This window comes from Cynocephalus volans, chromosome 10 (assembly GCF_027409185.1).
Source record: "Cynocephalus volans isolate mCynVol1 chromosome 10, mCynVol1.pri, whole genome shotgun sequence".
NCBI lineage: Eukaryota > Metazoa > Chordata > Mammalia > Dermoptera > Cynocephalidae > Cynocephalus > Cynocephalus volans.
The window spans coordinates 52,490,917-52,508,385 of NC_084469.1; the positions used below are offsets into that span (position 1 = coordinate 52,490,917).

Below are 17,469 nucleotides of genomic sequence, written 5' to 3' on the forward strand. Positions count from 1 at the left end.
GTGGTATCTGTCTGTTCCTAGGCCCTTGTCAGTGGGGTGGACTCAGGGGAGGGAGGGAGGTAGCTGGACGTGGGGCTAAGCACTGGGACCAGGACCCCTGAGCAGGTGAAGAGGCCCTGTCTCTGCCCCATCCAGGCCTCACTTTCCCCATCTGTGAAGCAAATAGGTTAGATGGAAATGACCTCTCAGTTCTGATGCTGGAGGAAGTTTCCATTTGTTCTGTCAGCAGGCATCCCCCAACTGCCTCTTCTGTGCCCAGTCCTGTGTTGCAATACTGGAGACACAGCAAAGCTAAAGACAGCCTTCGACCTGCCCTCACAAACAGGAGGAATAGAGACGTGTTTCAAGCAGTCAATAGCCAAATACCGACAGGGATCATGGCTAATGCCTGCTGAGCTGTTGGGGTGCCAGGCTCAGTGCTTTTCAGTTGTCCTCCCAAGAACTGAAGCAGTCACTGTTATTAATTTCATTCCTAAAGAAGGAACAGAGGCACAGAGAGGTGATGTCACTTACCAGGGTCACCCAGCCAGGCAGTAATGATGCTGTGATTCAGCTTCCCCACTCCACGGCCTGTGCCTTAACCCATGAGCTCTGCTGCCCTCATGGTACAACTTAATTACCCTAGAGAGGAATTCTCTGACAAATGTGAGGAGACAGGTGGGAAAAGGAGGCCATATTTACTGTGGGAAAATTAAAGAAGATCCCTGTTTTGCTCTGGTGTGTACATGGCATGCTCTGTCTCTTGTCTGTCTTCCAGATAGGGCCAAATAGGAGTTCACAGTCCTGAGGTCAGGATTAAATGAGATGATCAGATGCACGCTGAGCTGTGGAAGGTACAGCTTGAGTACCCTGTGAGCCCATTAGTGGCAGAGCTGGGACCCTGTAGTAGGGAGAAGGCCTGACACACAGGATGACTACTGTGAGGTTGTAAAGGTGTTAATTTACTGAGTGGTCCACATCTAGCTGGAACAACTATCTGAAGTAAATACTAGAGCCATCCCATTTTACAGATGAGACAGCCAAGGCCCAGAGATTGTAAATGACTTGTCCAGTGTCACCCAGTTAGAAACTGATGAAGCTACATCCAAATCCAGGAAGCCAGGCACTCGTGAACAGTCTTAACTGTTGGGGAGCAGGATGGAGCTGCAATATCCTAATCTGTAAAGTGGGGCAGTGGTGCTGCTGCAGGAGGCCACCCTGGAGTCACAGTCTGGGGTTTGAATTCCTGCCCTCTTCCCCCTGGTTGTTGACTTGTACTTACCAGGTTTCCCTGCCTTGCAGGCTGGCATCAAAGATTCCAGTCTGGGGGCTGGTTGGTTAGAGCGCAGTTGGTTAGAGTGCAGTGTCATTACACCAAGGTCAAGGGTTTGGATCCCACTATCAGCCAGCTGCCCCCCCCCCCAAAAAAAAATCCCCAAAGATTCCAATCCTGGGCATCCTGTTTGGCATCAGTCTAAATTTTCTTCCTCAACTCTTCACCCACCCTACTGCCCCAAATGGTTTCTTCAGAGTGTGAAAGCAAACAGCAGTAGCAGACTGGCCAAGCACTGACGGTGCACCATGTGTTAGGCAGTGTCCCAAGAGTAACTCACTGGGATCTCAGGCAACCTTAAGATGTAGTTACCATCATTATACCCATTTTCCAGAAGTGGAAAGTGAGGTACAGAGAAATTGGGAATTTTCCGTAAGTCACACAGCTAACAAGTAGCCAAACTAAGGTATGGGGCTGGGAGGTTAGTTCAGTTGGTTAGAGCATGGTGCTGATAACACTAAGGTCAAGAGTTCAATCCCTGTACCAGCCAGCTGCCAAAAAAAAAGCTTATGAACCAGGCTGATTCCTACTACTTTATTATTTCTACACTACCTTCCTAGAGAAGCAGCCCTCAAAAAATATGACATGCGCATACATACACACACTGAAAATTTTAATTTTCATACGTTACAAATAGTCAAGTATCAGGAGATTACATGCAACATCCCCAGTTGGGGATTCTCTTAGGCAGGGGGCACAGTGGCAGCACGGGATCCATATTTTCTTGTGGCAACATATGGCTGAAGTTGAGCAAGGCTGCCTCAGGCCCCCACCCAGCCATGCAGCCCGCCACAGTCATTTCCCTTTATGGCCTAGCCAAGAAGATTCTCCCTCCACAGAAAGAAAAAAATCAACTCTTTCTCATGCTTTCTTTGCAAGGGCCCTACCCTAGGGCCCCCACATCACTAGAACCCACAAGGGATGCCCAGCAGGGCCACAAGCTTGAAAAGGCTCTGAGCTCAGCAATGGGCCACATCTATCCAGGGAGCCAGAGAAAATACTTGACAACCTAGGTACTGAGTCTAAGTGTGTGTATGTGTGGGGAAGGATTTAGGAATGAGGGTATGGTGTGTGTACAGGTGGCCCAGCCACAATGAGGGATCAGCTTCCCCCCTAATTCTCCCAGCTCCCAGGGGTTGCCCATCTCGGGAGGGTAGGACATGCATCCTCACTCCCCAGCTAGCAGTGGTCCTGGCTACTCTGGATGTAAGGATTCAGCTCTGAGGCCTGCCTTGAATTTCTGTGCTTATAGCCACACACCGAATCCTCCTCCCTAGATCCCAGTGCCTCTCACATTTCTATCTACAGCTCCAACCTCTCCCACGAGCTCCAGACCCTCATACCCAGCTCCCTCATGCCCCACTCCACAGCCTGTGCCTTAACCCATGAGCTCTGCTGCCCTCATGTTACAACTTAATTACCCTTGAGAGGAATTTTCTGACAAATGTGAGGAGACAGGTGGGAAAAGGAGGCCATATTTACTGTGGGAAAATTAAGAACGATCCCTGTTTTGCTCTGGTGTGTACCTGGCTTGCTCTGTTCTTGTCTGTCTTCCAGATAGGGCCAAATACCAGCAGGTGCAGGAGTTCACAGTCCTATGGGCATTACCAGGTTGACAGAGAGCACTCTAGGTTCTCCTCACCCTGAACCCAATCTCCCTCTTTCCCCTCTCCACCATCCCAAACCTGGAGTCTTCCTTGACTTCTCTCTTTGCTGCACTTTCCTCATGTGATCCATTGGCGAATCCTCTCAGCTCTACCTTTTAAATAGCTCCAGGATCCAACTGCTTCACACTTCTTTGTGGCTTCCATCCTGGTCTAGCTACCATCACCTCTTGCCTGCAGGCCCTCCTCACTTGACTCCTGACTTCCACCCCTGCCCCTGATAATCAGGGCAGACAAAAGTATCTGTTCAAAACATTAGCCCATGAGACACTCCTGCTAAGAATCTTCAATGCACCGAGAATAAAATCCCAAATCGTGCCCCTACCCACTTTTCTCTCCCCATCTGTTGGCTCTGACTTAACTCCACTCCAGCCACCTAGCGTCCTCGCTGTTTTTCAGCCACAACCAAGCTCCATCCTGCACCAGGGGCTTTGCATATGTTGTTCCTTCTGCCTAGAATAGTGTCCTCCAATTCTTCCCAAAGTTGTCTCCTTCACTTCTTTCAGGCGTAGCATAAGTGTCGCCTTGTCAGAGATGGCCTCCCAGACCACCCTAAGCCACCTTCTAATTTCCCTTCATAAACCATTCCACAGCATATACACAATTTGATGTTTTGTGTTCACGGTCTGCTCTCCCCACTCAATTGTGATCTCCAGGAAGGCGAAGACCTTGTCTTCTGTTTACTTCACCCCCATTTCCCCAGCGTCCCCCACACCGGGCCTCGCACACAGTAGGCACTCAGTAAATTCGTGCTAACTGAACGGACACAGGAATCTCTCTACCTAGCAGAAACTTTCCAGCACCCGATTGGCCTCGTCCCCACGTCCTGGAAGGACCTCCGAGGACAAGGCGCGGCCGGTGGGGACCTCGCTGCGGCCGGAGCCCAAGGGCAGGGCTCGGGAGACGCGCTCCTGGAGCTGGCGCGGCTCCTCGCTGAGGCTGCGGCGCAGACTGCAGTGGTGCCAGCCACGGCGGATCTCCGATTGCACCTGCAACCGGACGGCGCTCAGAGGCGGCGCCGTTCCCTGCACGGCCGCCAGGGGGCGCAGGCGGCGGGCCGAAGCTCTCCCTACCTCCTTATTGATGAAGCAGTAGAGGACGCTGACCAGGAAGCCCTGCCAAAGGAGGCGCGACGGTTAAAACGGGTGTGTGGGAGGGTTGTAACCACCCTCTTAATGAACTCGAACCCTTGCGAGGCCCCAGAGCACCTCGGCTGCCGCCACCTTTCGGTCACTTTCTCACTGGCTCCTGGCTTTCCCCCTGGCCCTCGCTGGTGTGCCAACCAATAGGGCTGGGGTTTGAGCAGGGAAGCCTGGAGGTAGGCTACCTGGGTGTGAAAAGAGCTTCCCCTCTTTCTACCCCACTTGGGCAAGCTGCTTAACCTCTCTGTGCCTCAGTTTCTTCATCTCGAAAATGGGGCAGTAATAGAGGGGTCTTCAAAAAGTTCATGGAAAGATTCATATTATTATTATTATTATTAATTTTGTGTGTGTGTATGTGTACGGCGCCTGGCCGGTACAAGGATCGAACCGCGGACCTTGGTATTATCAGCACCACGCTCTAACCAACTGAGCTAACCGTCCAGCCCCGTATTATCTTTTAATTTTATCTTTCCACGAACTTTTTGAAGTACCCTCATACAGTGGTGGTTGTGAGTACTGAGGTATTATTCATATGCAAGAAGCTGTAGTGCCTGGCACATAGCATTAACCTTTTTATTAATCTTATTATATTATATATTATTCATTATAATCAGCTGTTTTATATTTATAAAAATCTATACATGTTCTACATCTAAATTTAAATATATAATATTTTCTATTTTGTAAATAATAAATTAATTGATAAATTTAAAAAATCAATTATTTATATGTGCCATTACTATAATATTACTTATCTTATTACTGCTTCCTATAATCCTGTTAAAATCTAACTCCGATCACATCCCTTTGCTCAGAGCTCTTCCGTGGCTCCTGCTTCAAGCAGAGGAAAAGCCAAAGTCCTCGTCTGGCCCCCAAAGCCCGTCAACCTCTCTGTCCTCATCTTCCCTCACTCCCATACTGCAGGCACCCTGGCCTTCCTCTATCACACCAGCTACTCTCCCGCCTCAGGGATCTTGCACTTGGTGTTTCTCTTCCTGGAACATTTCCCCCAAATATCTATCTGGCTTTTCTCTCACCTTCTTCAGATTTCTGCTCCAATGTCTCCTTCTCAGGGAGGCCTTCCCTGATCCCCTGTCTAAAATAACAACCCCGGATCATATCACTGCACCAGCTAACCAACAAAAAAATAAATAATTAAAAATAAAAAACAACAACCCTATCCTTCCTTGGGCACTCCTCATCTCTCTTTTCTTGCTCCCTTCCTCCCCCCACCCCACTCCCTGGCTCACATTCGGTATATTTTGTGTATGTCATGTGTTTAGTGTCTGTCTCTCCCACTAGAGGATAGGGACCATTTGGTTATTGGTCGTATCCTCACAATAAGTCTGCAGATGTGCTTAGTACATACAAGGTACTTCAAAAAGTTCGTTGAAAATTTTAAATTAAAAGATTATATGGGGCCGGCCCGTGGCTCACTCGGGAGAGTGTGGTGCTGATAACACCAAGGCCAGGGGTTCGGATCCTATATAGGGATGGCTGGTTGGCTCACTGGCTGAGCGTCGTGGTGCTGACAACACCAAGTCAAGGGTTGAGATCCCCTTACCAGTCATCTTTAAAAAAAAAAAAATAGATTATATGAATCTTTCCATGAACTTTTTCAAGTACTCTAGTATAAATGCTCAATTCCCCCTCCCAAACTTAATGAATAAAATAACCTTGTGAGGTGAGACTGGTATTGTACCCACTTTAGAGATGCGAAAACCGATGCCCAACTAGCCGAAGTGGGGTGAGAACTATGGTAAGGCAAGCAAGTACAGTGTTGGCCTTAAATTTTTGAATAAGCACCTCCTTAAATTCTGCACCTTAGGCACCTCTCTTTCCCTAGCCTCCTGACCCAGAGGTGAAGGCCACACAGCTGGAAAGCAGCTGGCTGGGAAGTCATGGAACCCAAATTCGGCCCCAGCTCTGTCCAGCCTCAAAGCCCTTGCTGTTCACCAGGAGGCAGTACCACTGGGGCTACCCAGCCTCCTGTGTCAGTCCATGCTACTTTCCCCAGCCCAGCACAGCCCTAGCTTAAGACTTTGTGTTGAAGAATGAACGAACAAAATCCCATCTTTACAACCTATTCAGTGGCTGCCCCACAGGATGCCTGCAGCCCTTGTGCTCCTCTGGGGAGGAAGGCCCAAGGTGGCAGGGTGTAGCTGTTGCACCGCGCCTGAGCACCTGGAAGGAGCTTAGGAAGATCTCAAAGGCGAGCTTGGCAAAGCGCAGGGCACCTCGGGCCTGTTCCTCCGTCACCGGAGCAAACACCACCTCATGGACGCCCAGCAGGGGCACCAGCGTCAGCGTGGACCGAGCCAACCTGGGGATAGAGAGCAGCAGTGGTCCCGCAGCCCCGGGTCCCCCATCTCGCACGCGGCCCCCTTCCCCTTGATCCCTGCCGCCCACCCTCACCTCAGCCGGTAGTCCCGACAGCGCATCTGCCGCGTCCTCAGCTTGGACACGAGGATACCAAGAATGCGGATAAAGATGAGGAAATTAATCTGCGAGGTGAGATAGAGGCTGAGCCAGCCGCGATCCCATTCTGGGGGGCAGGAGGTGGAGTCCCACTTCCCAGACTGGGAAATCCCCCGAGGACTGCCTGGAGGAGGCGGGGCCGGCCCTACCAAGATGGTCGTGAGGATGGGGGTGCGTATGATCCACCAAATGGCCTTGACATCGTTTCGCTCCCAGCATCTAGGGGAGGTGGGTAGAGCCAAGAGACAGAAAACCCTCAGACTCCCCGGATCGCACACATTTATTGGCCAGGCCCCGCCCACTTCCTTTAGGGCCCCACCCACATTTCCCTTCCCAGTAGTCCTCGAACTCAACTTTTCCAAGCTCCAGATTCATTTAGACCCTCCCACATTTCTCCCAATCCCCGAATTGCCATTAGACCCCGCCCACGTCCCTTAAAGCTCCGCCCCCTCCCAGACCCCGCCCCAGACACTGCTACTCACTGCGTGTTCTCGTACAGGTACCTGACGATCACCCAGGGAATGACGAAAAGCGCGGGGGCCCCTGTGCAGACCCCGACCCCCGCCCCCCACCCCGCCGCAGCTGTCAGCGCGCTCACAGGCCCCGCCAGGCCCAAGACCCGCGGAACTCCTCTGCCGGGGTGGGGAGACAGAAGCCTAGAGAGGGGAGGAGACCCCCTGAGGTAGACCAGCTGGGCAGTTGGGGGAGCCAAGAAGCGCTGGGCTGGGTGGGGCACGGGGTCGAGGCTCACCCCAGCCGAGGAGCAGATAGCAGCGGAAGTGGCCCTCCTCGGAGCCTCCCACGAGCACCAGGAGACTGTGTAGGTAGACGCCTTCCACCAGCAGCCACGTGTAGTTGGCACCCACGCAGTACTGGGTCACGATCTGGGCTGTGCGGCAGGCGGCTGGGGCCTAGGGAGCGGCCAGACGGGGGAGAGGGCAGTCAAAGCCGCCAGGTTGTCCCCAAGTCTTCCCCCTCCCCGTCACCTTTCCATCCCCATCTCTTGCCATCAAACGGTTTCCCACTCTATATCCCCAGTGGATGGTATCTGTGGTTGTTTTCTCTCACCCTATTCTCTTTCCCTATGTGGACTCTCCCACTCTGACTCCCTTAACCATTGGTATCGTCCATCTTGCCACCAGAGTTCCCCCAGACCCCCCAAATATGGCCTCTGCTACCCTAGCTCCTTCTAAGAACTGAACTCTCTCAAGTCTTCTTAATTGGCACTTGGTAGCTTGCTACCAGGTAATTTTCCCCACCTCTGCTCCCAGCCTTATTGGTTCCTGTCAAATCCGCGCCCCCCGCCCCCGCCACCAATTAGTTTCTTCCATCCTGTCACTGCTCACCTCCAACGGGTGATTCTCTCATTTGTGGAAAAGTCCAATGATGGGTGAGATAATTAGGAAGAGTGAATGAAAAATTCCAATAATAAAGGGGTGATGGGGTGGGAGAGTTCAATTATGGGGCCCCTCTCTAAGCTGGCCGTCCCCAACTATTGCTGAGGTAGCTGTGGTGGAAGGGTGGGGGGCAGGGTGGAAGTAGGGGGTTTGCTGAGTAGTGGTTGCCCTAGAGCTGCGTTGGGCAGAGGCTGTCAGTATCACCAGGAGGGGTTAAGAGAGATAAACTGTTGGTAGAGTAAGAGGTAGTAAATAGTAACTTCCTGGTCCCATCAGAAGAGGCAGATTCCTATTTGGAGGAACAGAAGGATGATGCACACCTGGTTCCACAGGGTAGGGGCCCGGTCCCCAGGGTAGGGGTCAGGTGGAGGTAGCAGACGGTCTCGGGTGAGGATGGCCGCCGCCCGCAACACAAAAGACGTGAACAGGTTGATGTGGATGTAATTTCGAGTGCAATGCAGCCGCCTGAGGGATTTGGGAGGCAGTCTGGGGACTCCTGGAGAGCTGTCCCCAGTGACATAGAACCCTTTTCACCAACCCTCAGCCCTTCCCATAGAACCACCAGTGGGTGCTTGGAGCTGGTGGAGCCTAACCATCCCATCTTACTGGGCAAACTGAGGCCCATGTCTCTGCTACCACCACTCAGAGCTGGAAGTCCCACCTGAAAAAACTCAAGATGAGCAGAGCTAGCAGCAGCGTGGCAAGGGACAGGGAGTAGCCAACGGTGTACATGACCTGCAGCCGCTCCAAGATCAGCCTTTGGTCCTGGTGGGAGTAAGGAGGGCATGGGAACAAGACTCAACTCTTCCTGCAGGCTAGAGAGGGGCTGGAAGGATATCTGCTCTTTGTTCCTGCCCAGCACCCCAATTTTCTCTTGGGGAACCACATACCTTTGCTTGAGTGGGGCTGACTCCATCCTTCAGCTCCAGGCATATGACCAGCCAATCAGAGTATTCTATCTAACACCTGCCCCCCACCCCAATACTCACACAGTGATTAGTTCAGGGATGGCATATGACCCAAACCAGGCCAATGACAGTCAGTCCTGGGACATTATGTTGGAGTTATTGAAAACAAAGCTCAGTGTTCCCACAGTGTTGCCTGGTTGGTAAAATGTGAGTGTGATGCAAATGGGGATCACCTTTTCCACCCCACAAAAAAGATGAAACCAGGGCAGAGAAAAACAGAGGTGCAATATGGTGGGGGACAGAGAGAATCTCAGCCACATCATTTGAGCACCTAGATCTCACTGTGCCTGAAGCTGTTGGCTTGTACTTTTCTGTCACGGAAGCCAATCCATTTCTCTTTCTTTCTCCTTTAAACAAGTCTTTTTTGCGGGGAGTGGGGGAGGTACAGGAATCCAAACCCTTGACCTTGATGTTAGCACACTGCACTCTAATCAACTGAGCTAACCAGCCAGCCCTCTTGAGTTAGGTTTCTATCACTTGCAACCCAGAATCCTGAACAGTACAAGGGGTTTCAGGCTCGGCCTGAATCTGCCTCCTTTTCTCTGGACATCCTAACCTGAATCCCTCATCTCTTCTTACCTGAAAGACGCCATTCTTCTCTGGATTCTCACACTGGGTATGATCTCTCCAAGGTCCCCACTGGCCATCACTGCCACACTGGCGAAGAACGAAGCCTGCAGCCACTGTGGGGTAACAAGGGAGGGTATCAGGAGCACAGAGAAAGAGAGATGGAGACAGACAGACAAACTGTGAGACAAAGGCAGAGAGCCAAAGAGATGACGGCGATGACCATAAACACTTCTATAGCATTTTACATGTACTAATTCATTTAACTTTCATAACAAGCCTATGAAATTGGTATGATCATCAACCTCATTAACAGATGAAGAAATTGAGACATAAAGAAGTTAAATTCTCTGGCCAGCCAAAAAAAAAAAAAAAAACAGTTAAATAAACTGTCTGAGGCCACACAGCTAGTTAGACCAAGAAGACCAAGATACCCAGAGACGAACAGACTCAGGAAAAGGAGAAAGAAAAAAAGAGAAAAAACAAACAAACAAACAAAAAACAGTCCTCAGAGAGATAGAGACAGAGAAGGAGCATAATGTGACAAATACAAGGTTGAACAGACAGAAAACACCCAGCCTGACAGAAAGAGAGGAGCAGGAGAGGGGTGTAGGTGACCTGCGGCGGAGTGGTATCTGGGGACAAGGGTTGGGAGCTGTTTGTGTCTGGAGAGGGCCCGGGGATTAGGGGGCACCTCACCGTGGTGGTGCCAGGGCAGATACCAGGGGCAGGACGCACGGGCAGTGGTGTTGGGTGCAGCATAGTCCCAGCAGACGTACATATCGAAGGACCCGTTACAGGCGAGGCCTGGGGGTGGGCCAGATGCCGAGTGGATCTACTGCGCCGTGGGCTGCGTGCTTCTCCGCCTTGCGCACGCAAGCCCTGCTCTAGCCCCTCCCACCCGGAGCAGGTCTCATCCTCGGCCACGAGCTCCTCCCACCAGCCCTCAAGGCCCCGCCCATCATCTGAGCCCCACTCTCAGCTCCTCCCACCAAGCAAGGCCCCGCCCCATATTCTTCCCACCCAGCAAGGCCCTTCCCAGGCTCCACTTCAAACTCCGCCCCCTTCAAGATCCACTTCAGTGCAGGCGCCGCCCAAGACCCCTCTCCTTTCAAGCTTCTTCCCTGGCCTCTGCCACTGTCGTAGTCCCTCCCCAGTCCCCACCGCACTCAGGCCTAGGCCCCTCCCACCGATGCCACGCCCACCCCGGGCTCCCCGACCCAGCCCACAGCAACACCAGAGTTCTCCTCTTTCAGGCCCCACTCCAGGACCGCCCCCAGCCCACCCCTTTCAGCCCCAGCTCCTCCCACCTGCCCCCAGCCAGCCTGGTCACACCTGAGGGGTGCTCCGCAGCCTGCAAAGTCTCCTGGCATTCCCTGCGGTACCGTCCCCAGCGCTGGTACAACTCCCCCGCCGTCTGCCTCTCAGAGCCTGTCTACGAAAAGGGAGAAGGGAGGACCCCCCAGACCGACCTCCGCTCCCAGACAGCGCGATTCGTGTGGGGCAGGAACACCCTACAGAGCCTCGGATGGGCTGTCCCGATTTTTTTTGTTTTTTTTTTTTGTTTTTTTTTTTTTTAAAGATGACCGGTAAGGGGATCTTAACCCTTGACTTGGTGTTGTCAGCACCACGCTCACCCAGTGAGCGAACCGGCCATCCCTACATGGGATCCGAACCCGTGGCCTTGGTGTTGTCAGCGCCACGCTCTCCCAGTGAGCCACGGGCCGGCCCTGGGCTGTCCCGTTTTGCTCGGGAGTCTTGGGTGGCTTGGAAACGTCTGCGAAGTCTTGCGGGAGGGTGCCTAGGAAGTTGCTACGGGGGACTGAAAACCTTCAAGGAAATTGAGGAGGGGGTGGCTGGAACTCATCAGGAGGATCTGTGGGCGAAAGGGGGCTGGGAACAACCATCAAGACCTAAATCTGGGGCAGTCTTAGACTTAAAACCGTCTCCAGCCCTCCCTCTAAGCCTTGAACTCTTGTGGCTCCTCGGGTCCTCACCTCTGCCCTCCGGAGCAGCAGACCCCACAGCGAGAGCAGCAGCAGCAGTAGCCGCAGGGGCGGCGAGTTGGGCATCCTGAGAGCAGCGAAAGGTGCGATTACTCAGGGCCAGTGGGGCCTGGAGGGTCCCAGGGCAGAGTCAGCACCTCTGCCCTCCGTCCTCGGACTCCCACCCCAGCGCCATCCAGCCTCGGGGATTCAAACACGAGGACTCGGAGGCAGCGCCCGTAATGCACGATGATTTGGGGCGGGGGAGACGCGTGGAGAATGGGCGAGGCCGCCGGTGGGGGGCAGGGCTGAGATCCCGTAAGTGATTCCCAGGCGGTCCCCAACTGTGGCTGAGGCAGCTGTGGTGGAAGGGCGGGGTCGGGGTGGGAGAGGAGGTGTTTGCTGAGCGGGCTGTTGCCCTAGAGCTGAGCAGAAGCGTCAGTGTCACCAGGAGCCTGAACCTAGGAACCGCTTTGGAGAGGAGGGAGTAGAAACCGCCCTCCAAGACTGGAGAGGAGCTTGAAACGCCCTTCCGAATTCTAACTCTCTGAGCCAAAGGGTTTTCAAATCGCGAATAGGAAACCCGACGTTATAAAACTTTCTCCGCTCTGGGTAGATAAAGCCCAGAGTCAATGGGACAACTCTCCCAGCATCCAAACACTTAGGGACTAGAGACGTGTCAGACTCTGGGCTTAGGTCTGCAGAGGCCCAGATGCCTGGAAATCCTTCGATCTAACCCACCTACGCCCCCACCCCCGCGGCACCATGCAGGGGAAGGGGGAAGCAGGGAGGATCTCAGATGGAGCCCCAGAAAGACAGACACAGAGTCAGAGATACATGAGAACTATAGAGACGGAGAGACACAGAAGCTGAGACAGAATGAAACACACAGTGAGAGATCACAGACCAAAGGACAGAGAAAGACAGAGACAGAAATGTGGGCTAGGAGGCAAAGAGGAGATGGAGACAGAGAGAGACACAGAGAACGGGAAAAAGAGAGCTAGAAGTGCAGAAACAAAGCATGCCAGAGGCTAAACAGAGATTGAGAGACATAAAGATGGAGACACCAAGAGACAGACAGAGTTGAGGATAGAGACTGTGGCCACAGAGAGATAGAAAGAGACAAATTCATAGGTTGAGAAACAGAGAGAACAAGAGAGAATGCCAGAGACTTGAAGGGAACGAGGGGGTAGAAGGAATGAGCTGGGATTAGGGGACACTCACCTGTCCCCAGTCCTGCTCCTGATCACTTGCTCCTACAGCCCCTGCCACCCGTGTCTCACTCATGCTCTGGAAGAGGTGACAGGCACTGGCAGCCTGGGTGGTGAGAGGGGGCGGGGCCAGGGCAAGACAGGGAACAGGAGCGGGGAGCTGGGAGGGGGCAGTCGTGTGAATATCACAGTCATTCAAGGTCACTTAAGAAAGCAGTCATGGAGTTATCCTGATTGTGCTGAGGACCCCCAACCACGTGTGCACTATCTCTCATAAAACCCCACCCACAGCCCCCTGGTCACAAAGCACCCCAACTCTCCCAGTCACTCATACACAGAGCCTCAGTCACACACAGCATCACACACAATTCTGTACACCAAGCCACAGAGAGGCACAGTCACAGAATCTCACACACTGTTTCTCACAGTCACACGTTCATTCACAGTCATACAGTCCCATAGTCATACCCAGAGAGCCACAGTCTCTCACTCACAATTTGACAGTCATCCACAGTGACACATAGCCAATGCCTGGTGCCACATGTGGTCTCCTACAGTAACACAATAACAGTTCTCTACAGTTCCAATAACACTGTCAATCACACAGACATTCACACAATCACTAGGTCATGATACAAATACCCGTCTCCCCTGCTGGACTGTGTGCCCCGTGAGTACAGGGCCAGGGTAACTCAGTCACCAGTGGGTCCCCAGCTTCATCCAGAGCAGGGATTCAAGGAATGATTATTGATGAAATAAATGTACACGGTTATGTGGTTACTCACACAGTCATAAAATCCTTTCATGATGCAAGCTGAAAGTCACAGTGTTAAGCAACCACACCCGTTAACACTCTCACAGTCTCACCCACTTCATATATCATCCACAGAGCCCACCGTCACATCCCAACAACACACATTCCCTGTCACTGAGGCACACACTCTCACAAGCTCTCAGCATCACACTGTCACCCTCACTCACACAGTCACACCCAATTATATGGTCATACAGACACACAACTCTTCATCACAGTCCCACTCACACTCACAAGTGACATACATTCATACATGTGTCACACACAGGATCCCACTACCCCAGTCACACACATGTCACACAGCCACACATGTGTCACAGTCACACGTCTCTCATGCAATCCCACCACCCCACAGTCACATACAATCATACTAGTGTCACACTGCAATCCCGCCATCCCACAGTCACACAGAATCACGGGGTCACACACCATCATCCCACAATCACACACTAATCTACAGCCTCATGTGGTCTCATGGTCACAGTCACCACTGAATCACACACATTCTACAATCTCTCTTTCCAATCTCTTCCTTTGCCCCAAATATGGGGGACATCTGCACACTGAAGGGAGAGCTTAGAATCCAGTCCCAGCTCTCAGCACCTTCATTGCCCTTTAACACAAACCATGGGTTCATGCACATTAATCATACTGTTAACATTCATCATGAACACACACTCCCCTGGGACCTATAAGATAGGTGGGACAGAGGCAAGCCTGCCCATATTGCAGGGGAGAAACTGAGGCCCTAAGACACAGAGGTCCAAGGAGGGGCAAGGAGTAAGGAGTGGCATGAGGTCCCACACAAGAGGCTGGAAGGACACAGACAAGTCTGGGGAGGGGCCCAAGGTCCTTGCTTCCTGGCCTCTGGCAGGCCTCCCTGCTCTCTGCTCCACATTCCTGGCGCCCTCTGGGCCTGGGAAAGGCTCAGTTCGTGGAGTGGAGACGGAAAGGGGTCTGAGATTGCTCGACACCTCGGCACCTCAGGGAGAGAATGGGGCTGGGAAGGAGTTTCTCCTTGGCCCCAAGAGGACCTAGGGGGTCACTTCACTGAGGAGGAAGGGAGGGGTGGGAGGCTGGGGAGAGGACAGGGAGAGTCTGAGAGGAATTGAGGTGGAGTGAGAGACAGGAAAAGAAACCAAGGACCAAGAAAGGTGGAGAAGGGGAGGCAGGCAGAGAAAGACAGGAAAAGAAAGAGACAGAAGCATAGACAGAAATACATGGAGGGCTGTCAGGTTAACTCAGCTGGTTACAGCATGGTGTTACAACACCAAGGTCAAGGGTTCGGATCACCGTACTGGCCAGCCCCCTCACCCCCAAAATAAATGAAAAATATTAAATTTTTTTTTAAAAAAGAGACAGAGAAATACATAGAGAGACAGAGAGATAATAAAGAGAGGAGGGAGAGAGAGAAAGCTAAGGGAGAGAAAGCTAAGTGAGAGAAAGCAGGGACCAAGAGAGGGAGAGAAACAGAGATGGTAGATACAACTGAGAGACGGAGAGAATGAGAGATGGTGACAGGGCAGGGGAATGCGCATGAAGATGAGCCTGGTGGTCTTGGGCTCAGTGCTCCTCACCCCTCCCTCATCATTCCCTCTAGTAAAACACAGGCTGCGGGCATGGAGAATGGATGGTGGGGTAGGTGGGTAGACCAGGTAGATGCCTGGGTCCCTGGCTGGCCCCCTGCCCACCCCTCTGGGGTCCTTTGCAGTCTGCCAGGGTCTGAGGAGGGGGCAGCAGGGCCACAGGGGTGCCCACACAGGCTCTCTCCAGCTCCCATGCGCAGGGCATATGGAAACCAGGCAGGGAAGCAGCTATGCGCCCTCCTGGCTACCCAGCCTCTCCCAGGCAGCCACATGACATGTGCTACCCCCACCTCAGGGGACCCAGAAAGAGAGGAGCCTCATTCCCCGTGGCTTTTAACACTCTCCCCATTGGATCTCCATTTTCCTGCTCAATTCCTGTCTCTAACTTTAGCCTGCCACCTCTCCGCACCTCTCCATCCATCTCTCTTCCTCCCTTGCCTCTCCATGTCTTTCTCCCTCTCTGTCTCTGTCTCTCTCCTTTTCTCTCCTCCTTCCCTTCTTTTCTCTGTTGCCTGCCTCTCTCCATGCTATCTTCTCTCTTTCTTTGGTCCAAATCTCCTTTCTCTAGCCCTCCTCTCAGCCTGTCTCTGTCTCTCTCTCTCCTGTCTGCTGGGCTGTCTTTTCTCATTTCTCCTTGTTTCATTCTGCCTTTCTGCTTATTTCTATTTGTCCCTCTCTTCCTCTGGGTCATTTCTTTTTGCCTGTCTCTATGCTTTCTCTTTTGTCTTCCCCTCTTGTCCCATCTTCTCTCTGGTTGTCTGTTTGTCTCTCTCCATTGCCCCTGGTCCCAGGTCTCCTAGCTCTTCCCCCCTGCCCCCAACTTCAATATGCAATGGTAGGAGGAAGCTGGAAGGCCTGTGTCTCCCCCCATGGGGCTGCCTGGCCAAGCAGAGCCTTCAGGGAGCAGGAGGGGCCTGGAGAGCAGCAGATGGTTTAGGAGAAATGAGGCAGAGAGAGATGGGGAGAAGGGGCGCTCCATGGGGCCTGAGGCCAGAAATGGGAGGCCAAGAGGCCCCCTGAGATTCAGTACTGCAGAGAGATGAGGCCTGAAAGACAGAGACTCAGAGAGAGACACACACTCATAAAGACAGAGAGATACAGAGAGGGAGAGAGATCAGAACAGAGAGGAGACAGAGAGAGACACGCCCACAAACCAGAGGATCCAGAAAGAGGCAAAGAGACAGAGGCTCAGAGAGAGAAGACCTGGGAGATGGAGATTGAGAGAATGTGACACAGGGGACATGGGTTCCAGAGAAACAGAAACCCGATGAGAGACACTGGTTCAGGCACACACACGCAGGCATACAGACAAGACTCAGAGAGCTAGGAACCCTGGGACAGGAAGAGACAGAGATCCAGAGACAGTGGCCTGAAGAAACAAACACAAAAATATGGGGATCCAAAGAGACATGAAGCCCAGAGAAGAAAGAGACATGAAAAGACAGAAACACAGAGATGGGGACCCAGAGAGAGAGAGTGAGGGACAGAAAAAGAGACCGAGAGACAAGACCTAAGAAACAAAGAGCCCAGGGATGAGTACTCAGAGAGAGATAAAGGCAGAGACAGAGACTTGGAGCCTAGAGAGATGGGGGTGGGGGGTAAACACTCTCAAAGCCACAATCAAACAGAGATGAGGCAGAGACACACAGCTCCCCTCCATTTTCTCCAAGCCGAGAGGGGGGTATGTCTCCATAGCAACCTCCCCAGATCCTGAGGGCAAATATTGTCCTGGCCAAAAGCAGCGGGGCTATGTTGACATAATCTCATGCTGGGTGGGGTGGAGGCTCCAAGGGCCCAGAGGCCAGGATGGGGGTGGGAGAGAGCAGAGGGGCTCTCAGCTGGGGACCTACAGACAGCTCCAGCCTCCCCCTATGTCCAAATCCGGTAGTAAACATCCTGGCCCTGGGAGGAGCTGCTGAGACATCTGAATCTGCAGGGGTCCCTGGCTACCCCCTAGTGGTGGTGGATGAGCCAGAAGCCCCTTTCCAAGCATGTCAAGGAGAGCAGGATAGCCTGGGCATTTTCCTCCAGGTTTCTTTTTTTTTTGAAAAAGATGACCAGTAAGGGGATCTTTTTTTTATTTTTATTTTTTAAAGATGACCAGTAAGGGGATCTTAACCCTTGACTTGGTGTTGTCAGCACCACGCTCTCCCAAGTGAGCCACAGGCAGGCCCTCCACCAGGCTTCTTGAATCTGGTCCTATCCACCACCACTTGCGATAGTGCCGCCAGGCAGCCAGCATGGTCATGCTAAAGCGCAAACCGTATTCTGTCCTTTCCCTGTTCAGAACCTGCCATGGGTCCCCAGTGCCCTTGGGATAAAGCTCAGGCTCCTCTCCATGGCCT

At 52.7% G+C, this 17,469-nt stretch overlaps 1 protein-coding gene across 2 annotated transcripts; it reads right to left on the minus strand.

Moving 5' to 3' along the window:
* Positions 1 to 3,758: 3,758 nt before the first annotated feature.
* GIPR (gastric inhibitory polypeptide receptor) lies at positions 3,759 to 11,600 on the minus strand. 2 transcript variants are annotated; one of them, XM_063112674.1, is made up of 13 exons: positions 11,526 to 11,600; positions 10,864 to 10,963; positions 10,228 to 10,335; positions 9,541 to 9,644; positions 8,655 to 8,758; positions 8,314 to 8,458; positions 7,348 to 7,507; positions 7,079 to 7,139; positions 6,746 to 6,815; positions 6,534 to 6,622; positions 6,303 to 6,441; positions 4,050 to 4,091; positions 3,759 to 3,965 (listed from the first exon to the last, which is right to left on the minus strand). In XM_063112674.1, exons 1-13 carry the CDS (start codon positions 11,598 to 11,600, stop codon positions 3,759 to 3,761), a joined length of 1,404 nt encoding a protein of 467 aa, XP_062968744.1. The 2 variants fall into 2 exon arrangements, with proteins under 2 accessions (XP_062968744.1, XP_062968745.1); XM_063112675.1 differs by lacking the exon at positions 10,228 to 10,335.
* Positions 11,601 to 17,469: the final 5,869 nt, after the last annotated feature.